Source organism: Schistocerca nitens, chromosome 3 (genome assembly GCF_023898315.1).
Source record: "Schistocerca nitens isolate TAMUIC-IGC-003100 chromosome 3, iqSchNite1.1, whole genome shotgun sequence".
Classification (NCBI taxonomy): domain Eukaryota; kingdom Metazoa; phylum Arthropoda; class Insecta; order Orthoptera; family Acrididae; genus Schistocerca; species Schistocerca nitens.
The window spans coordinates 871,862,098-871,877,690 of record NC_064616.1 but is presented as its reverse complement, the minus strand read 5'-3'; the positions used below and the strand labels follow the sequence as shown (position 1 = coordinate 871,877,690).

The 15,593-nt window shown below is 36.6% G+C and overlaps 1 protein-coding gene across 1 annotated transcript in view; it reads right to left on the bottom strand.

The window, feature by feature from the left end:
• Positions 1-397: 397 nt before the first annotated feature.
• Positions 398-15,593, bottom strand: part of LOC126249795 (P-selectin-like) — an 81,607-nt gene continuing 66,411 nt past the window's right edge. Inside the window, exons 10-12 of the mRNA XM_049951483.1 lie at positions 12,828-13,040; positions 8,876-8,947; positions 398-649 (exon numbers count right to left, since the gene is read on the bottom strand). Of these exons, the coding sequence (XP_049807440.1) occupies positions 8,913-8,947; positions 12,828-13,040 (248 nt within the window). The 3' untranslated portion in view covers positions 398-649; positions 8,876-8,912. The remainder of the gene's footprint in view (positions 650-8,875; positions 8,948-12,827; positions 13,041-15,593) is intronic.

Sequence of the window (15,593 nt, the reverse complement as noted above, 5' to 3'; positions counted from 1 at the left end):
TTTCTATAAGTGTTTTTTGTTTTTCCATTGCTCTATAATGTCTGTATTCACTGTTTGTGTAAAGGAAGATTGACTAGTACTTGCTTTTAAGGTCTGCAGCTCCCAACACAGCTAACAGAAATATACCAAACTACAGGTTTCATTCCAGAGAAAGATAAGGGCAAAAACGTATATGAGATAAGAAATGGGGTGGAAGGGGGTTAAGAAAGTCACACAGAATATAGGTTAAAAGGGAACCCTGAGTTCATGGAGGGCAGATGTTTAGTTTAACAAAAATCTCTTTTTGACTCTGTTGATTACTCAGTTGAGTTATCATCACTAAAAGTTCTCCATTCTGAAGTTAATGAAATGTGGTGTGTGTGTGTGTAGTTGTGAAAAAGGAAAACACTTTGTGACATATAAAATGAAGTGGTGGCTTTAATTACAGAGTAAGTTATACACTGAGATGAATGTAAATGTTAATTCATCTTCATTTTGTCTAACAAGCAAACTATTTCAAATATTGGTTAGAAATGAATGAATTACATTTATTCAAGTAGTAATCAATTTGATTTGTTCTTTTATACAATAACACACCTAGAAAGTAAGATTCTTCATAGAATAATCTGCTGGAAGTAGTTTCTGCAGAGTTACCATTTCATCTTCTTACCTAAAAGAAAAAAAAACAAATAATGTGTGAGACAAACTTGTAGCTATTTCATTTTGGTGAATTTTACATTGAAATTTAAACTATTACAATAAATTGGAGTATTTGTTTCACTACACAGTCAATGTAATTGTGATATTCATGCATGGCTGTCTTCACTTAGCCGCCGCAGCTATGAAAGGTGGGTGACCTCGAACGAGCTTCGCCTGGCTGCCGCCAGAGTTGGAGGATCGCGCTTTAGTTCCAACTAAGCGCGATCCGTTGAGAAAAAGGCAGGAAGTGCGGCCAACGCCCATCCGGTCGGTTTCTGATTGGCTGGCGCGTTCCCTTATCAGCAGTGCCGTCAGCCGCTGCGTCATCAGGGGGAATGGAGGGGGCCCAGTCTCGCTCGTGAGGCAACAGCATGCTCATTCGACTTGACACAACTGCATGGTACAGACAGCCATGCTTCACTGTACTTGAAGATACAGAAGCACGTTTATACTGTTCTATATACTTGTGTTTGTTACTTTAGCTTAGGGTGCGGGAATTACGACTCCCGGGGAGGTGGGGGGGTTATTTTTTTAAATTATAGATGTTTTAATATAAATTTAAATTATAATTTCCATTGTTAAAGGAGAACTACACATTGATCTTGCCAAAAGCCGAGAAGCGATTCTTTTTAGTGTTGTAGTTCCCTGGGTCACTCTGGGATGCAATTAAATTGATGTAATCAATTAGAATGAGCTATTAAGTTGACTGCATTGCATTTTCTTGTTATTTGAAGAAAAAAAGCATAGTCTGTTTCACTCATAGTTTTGTGAAGAGACATAAAAATACACGAGGACAATTTGTGCACATTCAATAACACTTCTTTCAGCACACTGAAATGTTGCAAGATGGAATAGCTTTACTTTATTTTTGACACTATTGTTAATATAAACACTAGTTTTTATTACTTAAATTATTTGAGTATATTATGTTTATAAATACTGAGAAACTGTTATAAGTGTATTAGTAAAAACTTCTATTTTTACTATGCAGCTCAATAAACTCAACTACATCACCACCCTATCCAATAACATTTCTTGCACAACACAAAATTTTGATTTTGTCAATTATTACAAGCATTAATTATATATAAAATGGTCTTTGGTCATATATCAGTTTAAGCATCTTTGTATACCAAAATACATTATTAATCTCTTTGTATTTTTGATGTATTTTAGCAGTTCTTGTTGAGAAGGATATGTTGACGGCCTGTTTGGTGTTAAGACAGACATTTTTATAGCAAGGTTTCTTGTAATGCAATATTTTGTGTGGTATGATGTGCTGTTTAAAACAAAGCGTTAAATGATGGAGAAAATCAAGTGAAACAGCTTCACAACAGATCATTTTAATGTTGATGCCTAACCAAATTTGCAATCATGGATCTCTCCTCTCAAACAGTAAACAAAGTTTTCCATTTACAATGCCAATGAAGGACACCAAGAAAACTAGAAAGAAGAGTAAATATTTTTACAATGTATGAGAGTTATTGTGCCGCACAGAAATAAAGACAACTATTTTGTAAGTTCCCAAGATATAGAGAATTATTTATGCAGATCACATCATTGTTCACCATTGACATTTGCCGAACAATTTGAAATACTTTTATCCAATTGCAAAAGAGTAGGTTAGAAGCTTTATTTTTGTAATATTTATATGTACTTTCTGAAAAACATTTCCTTTAAAGAAATATTCAAAATTTGAGTCAGGAAAGCCATATGTACTTAAAACTCTGACCCCAATAACAACAGTTTTTATAGGGTTGGCGTAGCCATTTTTCACAGCCTGGTTCTCATTTAAATAAAGAAGATCTTTTCTAAATTTTATAATTAATGAAAAAGTTACTTCTCAGAAGTGTTAGTACACTATAATTCAAAATCTGTAGCGCAAAACTTTTGAAAATCCAATATTTACATCTTGAAGCCCTAGTTTTGTTGTATACAAAAAGTATAACATTGTTAAGAAAACCAGTAAATTAATTTCTATGTATGACAAGTCCAATATCGTTTGTATGATGACACGGATGCTAAATAAATAAATAAATAAATAAATAAAAACAAAAAGTCTTAAGTACAAAAGGTGGATATCTATAAATTCTTGGTGGGCTTTATTAGAAACTAGGAAGAAATGTCCACACTTAAAAATTGGTTCCAGAAAGTAGAACCTACTATTAATACAACTGTAAGAATATGCATTTAATATCTACATGAAATAACTTTGCTGTCAGATTTGTATTAACATTGAGTATTGTTATTGTGTTTTATATTGTTATTGAATATCTAATTACTCTGCATTTTAATATTAAAAACCAGCTTAACCCAGTCTTCAAATGAGCACAGTGGACAGTGACACTATCAGTCCACATTGAATCCATGACCTACTTTGTGATGATACTAGAAATTCTTATTGACCATCTGGTCATCATAAAATTGTGTTCAGGTGCAATAAATATGTATTAACTAAAATATAACTTCAGCAATGCTGACTTCATTGAAAAGTATTCTAAGCACCTATCATCTCATCTTCTGGATATGGTTTTACCCATTAACCAACAGGTAAGATTTTGCTAGGAGAGAGCATTTATATCTTGAGCACATTTGTAATTTCACATTAATTTTTCATTACTTTTTATATCATTTGGCAATAATGTACTATAAATTTTGCTGCTGGATTCAGTTCCTGCCACTACTATTTTTAGTTAACATAAGTAGGGCCTATTTAAAGCCTAAGTGACACAAACCATCACTTAGCCACCAGAAGCAGCACTACAGGAAATATCACAATTAGTAGTGTCGAATTGGGGTGCCAAGCTGAGAGCTGCACTAGGGCCACCCACGTGTAAGATTTGTGTACAGAGTGTATCACAATTAGTAGCCAAAACTGACATGGATGAAAGTGTGAAAGGGAAGGGTAGTGAGTGAGGAGGGAGCCACCAGATGATGTCCCCTGTATGGAAATATGTTCTTGAACTGGTCATGAACATAAGAGAATAAAGTTATTTGAGCCATCACTCTGCAAACTGCGTAAAATTGGGTGTCATATTTTACCTGTTTCTGAATCATGCTTATCTGAAATGGAGATTGTGAATCAGCTAATTTGTTTGGAAAGTGCAGAAAGTCTTCTATAAACATTCTTTAGACTGGCTGGAGTAATGGATCAACAGTAGTTAATAGCAGGGTGCATATAGAGCGAAATAATAACATAATAACATTTGGAGTGCTCCTGTGTGACTCAGCATGACATAACAATATTTATTGTTGAATTATGTTGAATGACATAAGCTGAACAGTACCCTAAAAAAGACACTACATCTCATTACCGTACTTTATAAAGACTGAAAAACTGTGAAGATTGCATTTTTTTTTAACAATGTGACAAGCCCTGAGTGAAGTGTTTTGTCAAATGTATAAATATACAAGACTCACTCAACTTGGTAAGGTAGTGACTCATGGATGTGACTGATGCTTCACCCCTCACATGATCACACTATATGCAGCATGCTCTACGTCTGAAACTTTCTGTTAAGAGGTTATTTGCATGACTAAATACCGTGTGCCTTTGTTATAATTTCTTGTGTGCACAATGCTCAATGCTCAATGAAAATATTGAGCACTTTTTAAGGGTAAATGTTTCTGAAAGGTATAGCTGCCAAATAAGTACTGACACTGTTGTACAAATCAGTGGAGAAATGGAGGGTGTTTAGATGTTTCTATCGAATCATAATAAAGGTGAGCTTCTCATATCACTACAGGAAACTGAAAAATCTAAAGGTTTTACAGATGTACTACATGTAACAGAACATCGTCTGAAGTCACAGAAATTATATAGATACACCAAGAATGGCACAAGTTGATGTAATTCATTCTCATTATATAAACAAAATGTAGAATAAAGTCCTAGGCTGTACATCTAAATGAGAACTGCACTGATCAGTTCTGAGTGATCTGCTTCAGCAAAAGATCTGAAAATATATAAAATGACAGTTTTGACAGCATATAGAAAATATTTCCAACTTCATGAAGCAGTTAAAGAAGGGCACTAATGTGGCTTACCACAAATATGTGACAAATAACTGTGTCTAGATGTTCTAAAATTGATTTCATGTTGGATAGTTCTGACTGAAGACACTTAGCATTGTTGATGCACAACTTTGGTTTAATCCATACAGTAGCATTTTGAAAAAGAATAGAAGATCACATTGCAACAGCAGTTGATCATTAATTTCTAAATCCAGTTATCTTTTGTGAAATAGAAGTGAACCATGTAATAAATGGTTTCTTTCACAGTGATTGTCAAATGGCAGCAATAAAGGATGTACATTGATCAGCTTTAGCTAAGAAGTGAATCATATTGTTACTGACAAGGAAACATTCCTAGGTGTAAATAACTGATAGTTACAAAACTCGGTGGGTATGTAGAGAGGTCAAAATAATGTGATACTTTTAAATGGTACAACACACTCCAAAAGACAATTTGGTATCTTATGTTAAGAGGGAATATTTTCAAAACCATGACATATAAAAAATGTGTTTCTCATAAAGTTGAAATGTAATTAATGTCCTTGAAAACAGTATCCTCAACTTTTGTAATAATTTGAATTTTTGGAAAATACCCCTTCACCATTAATTAATTTTGAAAAATGAAACTGTTTGTTACAACACAAATTAAAGAAGCTTTTACATCACATACATCCATGCATAATACAGATGGTTTCTGAAATATCATTTTCAGAAAATAAGCTGTACACAATGTGCTGTCATAGTATTTTCAACATACCCAGTAACATATATAAACCTTCATTACTATCATAATTACTTATTTTACTTTTGTTTTGTGTTTTCAATTGTTATTTTATGTTTTACATTCACATGTCTTTTTTTTATTGTTTCACACACGTGTGTTTGTTAATTGAAAGTAATAAGTAAATCAATATTATGACACAAAAATCATTAAAATAATGATAATCTGTAAAGAACTGATTAAAATATAATATTTTTTACACCATGCCCATAAAATAAACAATTTTTTTTCAGGTAATACACATGATGGACAATACCATACAATATGAAACAAAATTCAACAGCATTCTCAAATTGTGATGTATGATCCTCTCAATATCCTGTTACATATCAGACATATATCAGCAGTACTAGATCTGAAAACCTTCTCAAAAAGTTGTTCCAACATTAAATGTCATGTATTACCAATGGAAGTAACTGTCCCATTGAGTGTTTTGGGATCACTAGATGAACAAAATATTTGTCCTTTTAAAAAGAAAATTAAAATTCGAGAATCTCTTTTTGCAGCCACAAATGTTCTTCTGACAGTATAAAAATCTGGTAAACTAATGTCTGGTCTGCTCAAAATATATTTGAAATTAGTTGTCCATCCCAGTATGGGAAAAAAGTCTGTATTATTGTTAGATTCTTGGGGTGGTTATTATGAAAGACTCATTTTGAACATCACACCTGATGAGAAAGAAATTGTTCATCTGGTGATCCCAAAAGTCTTGGTGCTACAGGTGGATTGGTCATATATGGCATTCAGTGTTGGAAGAACTTTTTGTGAAGATCTTCAGATCTATTTCTGCTGAATGATTAGGATGTCAATCTCTGCTTGAGAAACAATATAATCAGTCTGCAGGCATTAGTACATAATCAATTATCTTTGCCAAGGTTTTCCAATGTACTGAAATATGCCTGATACAAAACAGGATATTTAGAGTATCACTCACCATCATTTGAGAATTCTGTTGAATTCTATTTCATAATGCATTGTCCGTCAGATGCATGGTGTATAAAACATTACATTTTAGGCATTTATTTACAGGGAATCATTATTGAATGCTTTTGTATTATAATAATGAGTTAATTATTATTTTCAATTGGCAAAATACACATAAATAAAAAAAGGAAAAAAGAGGGAGAGAGAAAAGAAAATAGAAAAAGCACATGAATGCAAAACATGACATAACAATTCAAAACATAAAACAAAAGAAAAGTAAATAATTACAATAGTAATGAAGGATTAGATATTTTAAGGGGATATGTTGAAAATACCCCTACAGCACACAGTGTGCAGATTATTTTCCTAAAATGGTATTTCAGAAACCAGCTTTATTACACATGGATGTATGCGGTAAAAAGTTTCTTCAATTTATATTGTTACAAAGGATTTCGTTTTTCAAAATGCTAGTAGGCTACTTTCCAAAACATCAAATTATTACAAAAGTTGATTAAAGAGTTTTAAAGACCATTAATTACATTTCAACTTTCATACGAAACACATTTTTTATGTGTCATGCTTTCAAAGATATTCCCTCTAACCCTAATATTGTTAATAACTCATACCTTTTGGGGAGTGTTTTACCCCTTAAAAGTGAAACTGGACGATAACAAAAAATATACACTCCTGGAAATTGAAATAAGAACACCGTGAATTCATTGTCCCAGGAAGGGGAAACTTTATTGACACATTCCTGGGGTCAGATACATCACATGATCACACTGACAGAACCACAGGCACATAGACACAGGCAACAGAGCATGCACAATGTCGGCACTAGTACAGTGTATATCCACCTTTCGCAGCAATGCAGGCTGCTATTCTCCCATGGAGACGATCGTAGAGATGCTGGATGTAGTCCTGTGGAACGGCTTGCCATGCCATTTCCACCTGGCACCTCAGTTGGACCAGCGTTCGTGCTGGACGTGCAGACCGCGTGAGACGACGCTTCATCCAGTCCCAAACATGCTCAATGGGGGACAGATCCGGAGATCTTGCTGGCCAGGGTAGTTGACTTACACCTTCTAGACCACGTTGGGTGGCACGGGATACATGCGCACGTGCATTGTCCTGTTGGAACAGCAAGTTCCCTTGCCGGTCTAGGAATGGTAGAACGATGGGTTCGATGACGGTTTGGATGTACCATGCACTATTCAGTGTCCCCTCGACGATCACCAGTCGTGTACGGCCAGTGTAGGAGATCGCTCCCCACACCATGATGCCGGGTGTTGGCCCTGTGTGCCTCAGTCGTATGCAGTCCTGATTGTGGCGCTCACCTACACGGCGCCAAACACGCATACGACCATCATTGGCACCAAGGCAGAAGCGACTCTCATCGCTGAAGACGACACGTCTCCATTCGTCCCTCCATTCACGCCTGTCGCGACACCACTGGAGGCGGGCTGCACGATGTTGGGGCGTGAGCGGAAGACGGCCTAACGGTGTGCGGGACCGTAGCCCAGCTTCATGGAGACGGTTGCGAATGGTCCTCGCCGATACCCCAGGAGCAACAGTGTCCCTAATTTGCTGGGAAGTGGCGGTGCGGTCCCCTACAGCACTGCGTAGGATCCTACGGTCTTGGCGTGCATCCGTGCGTCGCTGCGGTCCGGTCCCAGGTCGACGGGCACATGCACCTTCCGCCGACCACTGGCGATAACATCGATGTACTGTGGAGACCTCACGCCCCACGTGTTGAGCAATTCGGCAGTACGTCCACCCGGCCTCCCGCATGCCCACTATACGCCCTAGCCCAAAGTCCGTCAACTGCACATACGGTTCACGTCCACGCTGTCGCGGCATGCTACCAGTGTTAAAGACTGCAATGAAGCTCTGTATGCCACGGCAAACTGGCTGACACTGACGGCGGCGGTGCACAAATGCTGCGCAGCTAGCGCCATTTGACGGCCAACACCGCTGTTCCTGGTCTGTCCGATTGCTTGTACAGCCCTCTCGCAGTGTCCGGAGCAAGTATGGTGGGTCTGACACACCGGTGTCAATGTGTTCTTTTTTCCATTTCCAGGAGTGTATATAGCATTATTTAGACCCCTCTACATTCCTGCTAAGTTTGTTCTAACTTATTTATTTACATTTGGGAATTTCCCTTGTAAGTAGAAGTTACCATGTGTTGTTGAATTTGTAACACAACTAATTAGCAGGAAATAGTTCATTTTGGGTTGTATCACTCTAAATAAACATACGGTGGTGATTTAAGTTAGATGAGATCAAAGGGTTACCAGTACGTATTTATCAAAAAGCATAACACATCATTTTTTCAGGGTACAGTAAATGGGCACAGAAAAATACTTTTTGATCCATGTATCAGATGAATAACGTGTTACTGTAAAATTACTGATGAACTCCATTTGAAAGTATGGAGAATTATACTCAAATTTATATTTTCCAAAAAATGTTACTTACCTGTTATACAAGCAAAAATATAATGGTGACTGCTGGATTAGTTGCAGTCTATCTGGTTTTGATTGATGTAGGCTGCAAAGAAAATTCATTTTGTTTCAAGAAATATGATTAAGCATCCATATTCTATGGGTAATTAATTATGTAGTCTACACAAACTAGCTATTTTTACTTACATGTTTTTTTTTTAACTGGACTAATGCTAATTAATAAAATAAATTTGTGTTAGTATTTGATTGAAGTTTAACTACAGTATAAGAAATGCAGAGTATTCTGTGATATCTTAATTTAGTTCCTCTTGCTATTCCATAAAATTTCCTTCAAGTTCATTTTCTTAGTATAGTCATTCTACATATTTCTTCTGCTTTTCAGCTTTCCATTCTTTGCTTTGTACTTGTTTGCAACCTGAGGTCTAGATATTAATTCTGCTCCTTCTCTTATCTCCAGATATCTCTTTAATTGTGCCTCAGGTTACATCTATCGCTCCCCTAGCCATATCTGCTTCTACAGTTTTGTATTTTTCCTCTAATCATTCTTGCTTAGATATTCTGCAGTCTCTGTCAGTCTCACGTTGTACATATCTGTACAACATTTTACCTGGTTCATTTGCTCCATTTTTATAATTTCCCTTTTCATCAGTTAAATTCGGTATCCACTGTGTTATACAATGATTTCTACTGTGATCTGTCATTTTGTCTATTTGATCCTCTGTTGCCTTCACTATTTCATTTCACAATACTACTCATTCATCTTCCATTTTATTCATTTCCTCTGTTTCACTCAGTCATTACTCAATCCTATTTCTAAAACACTCAGCAACCTCTGTTTCTTTCAGTTTATTCAGGTTCCATCTCCTTAATTTCTTGCCAGTCTGCAGTTTCTGCCAGGTCTTATCCTCTTGCCTTTTTGATCTTCTGCTACATTGACTATTTCATCTCTAAAAGCCATCCCATTTCCTTCTATTTTATTCCTTTTTCCATTTTAGTTCATCTTTACCTTATACTCTCTTTTAAACTCTCAACATGTACCTAATCTGGAACATAGCTATAAGAGACAAAAGACATGAAAGGGAAACTGTAGTTGAGAAACAAATGAGATAGAGTTGTAGCCTATTGCTTATGTTTCTATTAAAACAAAATATTTCATGTTATGTAAAAAATATGAAAATGAGTGAATACAGAATTGCAGGAGAAACACTACATTGTTTGAAACTTGCATGCCAATGTTGGCATGTTTGTTTCATGTATTTTAAGCACAAGCATGGAAGAGGGTATGAAAATTAATTATTTATCATCATTTGGAGACTACGGTCACACTGAAGGAAGAGTCTTGATATTCCTCAAGTATGAGGGTAACTGAATGGAGCTTTGTTTAAATCCTGTCTCTCATAAATCCATGTTCAAAGTATTAAACTCTACCTCAGTTTGTACTTTTAGAAAGGATGTTTGACTTTCGGCATATGTTACATATCAATATTATAAAAAAAGTACCATTTTACTTTACAGTAAAATTATTAGTCATCTTACACTACATTAATGTTATTGGATCACACAAACTTTCAAATGTGTTGACCCACTGACCATGTCAACATAGCACACTATAAAACAAATGTTTTAGTAGGAAATATTTCATACTATAGAATGTCATGTCTAATGTGTCTGTAAAACGACTAGTAGAATGAAATACTATAGATCATGCTAATATTCAGTTCCATAAATCATAAAATTAAATCCAGCTCATCTAAACGGGTAAAGACAAAAGTGTCATGAACCTTATTTTCATTATTTTATTAAAAAAATTATTAGAAAGTATCATAATTCCGAAATAATGCATCAGTAAGAATTAATGAAATGAAATTATTTTTGGTGATGATTTACTTTAAAACTGATTATTTATTTCAGACATTGTTAGAAACTTAATAGTTGTGACTGAAATAAATAATCAGTCATTATGGATTAACAGTTAATATTATGAAAAGAATAGATTGCTGCTCACCATTTAGCGAAGATCTTGACTTGCAAATAGGCACAACAAAAAGTCTGTTCAACAAGCAAGATTTCAGCCAAAAGGCCTTCTTATGAATTAGGCAAAACACACACACACTCATGTGAGTTGTGTTTGCATGAATGTGTATGTGTTTTCTGTCTACTCCAGAAGAAGGCCTTTCAGCTGAAAGCTTAGTTGTTTAGCAGTCTTGCTGTTGTGCCTCTCTGTGACTCAACATCTCTACTATACGGAGAGTAGAACTCTAGCCTTTTCATAATATTATCATTTACACATTGCCAGAAAAAAATAGTGGACCCTTTCAGAGGTTTCCAATTCACTCAAGACTTATTATTGAAATAGTGCATATGGAATGCATGAAATGATTACATTTACAGATAAATAATACAAGCAGTTTTGTGGTACCAGGTATTGACTCATACTGCAACACCCATATTAATACGTGGTGTAGCCTCCACGGGTGGTAATGCAGGCACTGTTTTCAGCATACAGTCGATCACACAGATGGTGAATACTGTTCTGGAATATGTTATGCTCAACCTACTCACATAGTTCTGTAAGAGATGTTTATTGGCAAGTCACACAAGTCACTTCTCATCTCATAATATCTCACCTGTGCTTGATTGCAGACAAGTTTGGAGATCATGCTGGCCAGGGAAGTTTCTGCACATTTTGAAGAGCACATTGAGTTTCATGGACAATGTGTGGGCTGGCATTATCCAACTGGAACATTGCATCACCTTCATGTTGCAAGGACCACAAAAGAATGGTTCTAACAACTTTCTGCATACACCAAATGCTGGTCAACCAGACGTCCCTCCAGAAATATCGAAGGTGAATGAGAGTTGTAGGTTATTACACCCCAGACTGTAAGGCTTGGAGTGGGGCACATGTGTCTTGGGTGAATGAACTCCATGAGACAGCACTTGCTGAGTCTATGTCAAACATGCAAACGACCATCACCTGTGTTCAGGCAGAATCTGCTTTCATGTTGAAGACCATAACATGCCGTTCTACCTTCCAAGTGATCCTCAGTGGCACCTGCTGAGGCATGCATGTTGATGTTGTGGTGTGAGTGGAAGACAGGCTAGAGATGTGTGTGCCCACTGCTAATAACTGGTTTGTAACAGTTCGCGATGACACACATGAGCTCACAGGTCCTCTTATCTGTGCTGTGGCAGCTGTACAATCTGCCAAAGTTGGCGTTACAGGATGATGATCCTGTCAATCATCTGTGCTGTGTCCGGAACCTCATTTATGGGTGTGAGACTGTTTGTGTGACCACTGATACCATCACTGTTGCACAACTGATGCAGCACATCCAACTTGTGTGGCAATTCTCCACAAGCACCATCCCAATACTTGGAAGGCCACAATTTTACCCCTTTGAAACTCACTCATTTGGATGCAGGAAGTATGAGTGGGTCTCCGTGGCATGGTTGCCTGTCTGCTTCACATGTTTGCACAACATTGAACATGCTGACTTTGAACATTCCCTATTAAAGGGTAGACACAGATGGCACTCTGGTAGCTATGTCACTATGCTATCTGTTGGTAGACGATGTTGAAACCATTATCAGTACATGTACTATCCCCCACATGAAACAAGCCATCATCAGACCAAAATCAAAGTCATCTTTCCAGGTGTACTATTTTTTTTCCAGCAGTATGTATGTTAGTCATTATGTCAATAAATGAAAAATTATCAGAAATAGAGGAAGAAGAACAGCCATGATCACAAGTAAAATTAAGTGAGAATGAATTTTTCTCCATAAAATGATATCTTATACTAAACATCGGCACATAAGACTGAAAAACATTTAATTCTGTCCTCATTTTTTTGTCTTGTAAGTACTTTCCAGTGTACTCTCATTGAAGGATATTTCTCAAAATTATAAGTGAAAAAATTTGTAAAAATGAAAATGATATATTGAGAAATAATGTTACATACTTGTGTTCAGGTATTCTGCAATCTTCATGAACACTTCAAAGCTTGAAACTCCAAAGAAATTAGGAACTCCTTCTGAATCATGACTAGCCAATGGTTCAAGTTGGCTACGATCATAAGAAGCAACCCCGATTGTAAACACAATTTCCCCATTATCTTTCAGTGTGTTAGCAGCTGGGGTTGGATCAGTTGTACTGATTCCATCTGTTATTAGAACTGGAGGCAGAAAAAGTAGATAAAATAACATCTGCCTCATATTTTGAAACAAGTCAAAATGAAATATTGTAAACAATCCATACCACTAATCTATTCTCTAGGATATTACTTTTCTCTGAAATTTCTGATAAACTAGTTTTAGGGAGCTTAATGGAATGCTAGAATTAATGAAATGTTTATTAGCTTCCTCCATAACATGTTAGTAAGTAATATCATATACTATTACACTAATCTATTTGATAAATTACTAATATGTGCTACTATACATTTAATAACAATTTTTGTGTACAATATTGTTTTTAAATGATTAAAATCATTAATGCTTTTTGACACAGCTCAATTCTTCCTACGTTACATGTTACCTTTCTAATACTCACTGTACATTTCTCTTTTCTAACCTTTTTTCATTTTATTTTGTCCTGCTGATTACATATTGTACAAGTAGTGTACTAGTATATTGGACAAATAAAGTGAAGCAATAAAGTATTATTTGAATATTTTAAACAGGGTGTTCATTTTGACTGAACACATTGAAATATCTCAAGAACTACAGATTGGATCAAAGAAAGTTATAATTACAATTCTCGGTGGAGGACATCCAATGATACCACACTCGACCTAACATCCCATCCCATCCCATGCATGCGTGGCAGGAAGCAACTTTTAAATCTTCAATGGGAGCCTCTATTTTATATTGCAGGTTATGATTCTAAGGCAAAATCTACGTACATTTTGTATCAAGCATTTTCATCTTTTTGCCACAGACGGCACTAATCTGAGGGATATATATGGGCACACAGTCGTAATTTATGACATACTCCTCAATGGCCCCTGAATATCTCCAATGGCATGTAGGCCCCCTTCTCCATGCTGTGAGGGTAGGATAGGCCAGTATTACATAGCTTCTAACTGGAAACCCTATTCACAACATTGTTTTCCTCCAACATATTGAACAGGCAACTACGCGCTTTGTTACAGGATCATTTAGTAATCGTGAAAGCATTACGGAGATGATAGATAAACTCCAGTGGACAACTCTGCAGGAGAGATGCTCAGTAGCTCGGTAGGGGCTTTTGTTGAAGCTTCGAGAACATACCTTCACTGACGAGTCAAGCAGTATATTGTTCCCTCCTACATATATCTTACGAAGAGACCATGAGGATAAAATCAGAGAGATTAGAGCCCACACAGAGGCATACTGACAATCTTTCTTCCCACGAACAATACGAGACTGGAATAGAAGGGAGAACCAATAGAGGTACTCAAAGTACCCTCCGCCACATGCTGTTAGGTGGCTTGCAGAGTATGGATGTAGATGTAGATGTAGATGTACTCAATGTGCCTCTATGGCGATGTAGTAGCGAACTACGACATACCATAACAGGCAGTACACTGTCACTGGAGCTCACATATCATGCAGACAGTGAACAGACAATGCCTCTAAACATAACAATACTTGCACATTGTTTATTGCCTGCACACCTACCTATCATATGGAGAACAGACTTGCAAGTGGGTAATGAATGTTGCAACCACAGAAGAAAAGACTGAAATGATCCTGATTTATGGAGAATTTAGGAGAAATGTTGAGGCTCCTGCTGAATGTGTGCTGATCATTTTCTAGAGAAAGCTGACTCTGATTTATTCTCTTACAAGATTGTGAGTACCTTTATATATGATGGCAGAGTAAAGACCAGCAAATGGAAATGAAGCAACTGTGTTACAGGAGAAGCTAATGAAATAGCTTTACTAGTGGCAGTGCACCACAATCCAGACAAACACCCAGCTATTTCACTGTTTCACTGTGATTCTGGTATGTATGTACTTGGTATTGTCACAGTACAGAATTGTCGTTAAGTATCATCCATACCATGTATCACTGCATCAAGAACTTCATTGCACTGATTTCCCTAACCAGGTAGTGGTTTTTGAATGAGCATGTCGACAAATGACCCCCATGTACTTTGCCAAGGTACTATTTTTGATGAGTCTACATTCACAAACCCTGGTAGTGTTAACCAGCATAACATGCGTTACTGAAGCATAGAGGATCCTCACTGGTTATGGCAAGTTGACCATCAATATTCTTGGTTGGTTAACGTATGGTGTGGCATCATGGGAAACAAACTCATTGGTCCATATTTTATCAATGGCACACTGAATGGACACAAATATTGATCATTTTTTGAACAGAAACAACCGGTACTGCTGCAGGATGTTGCCCTGGACATTTGACAATGTATGTGGTTTGAGCATGATGGTTGCCCAGAGCCTTATATAATTGAAGCACAGTAGGTATTACATTGTGTTTGCACTGGTCAGTAGATCAGCAGAGGTTACCCTATTAATTGGCTCACTATGCAACTAGGTTTGATATCGCCAAATTTCTTTCTGTGGGAATATTTAACAGAGAAGGTGTACCACCAAATGCCAACAGGCCATGCAGATGTCAACCCATCAGAAACACCTGTGCTGACCATACCCACAGATATGCTTCTTTACTGTGTATGGTCATTTGAAAAGCAGATCACTGAGCATACCGAAGCAGGTGAT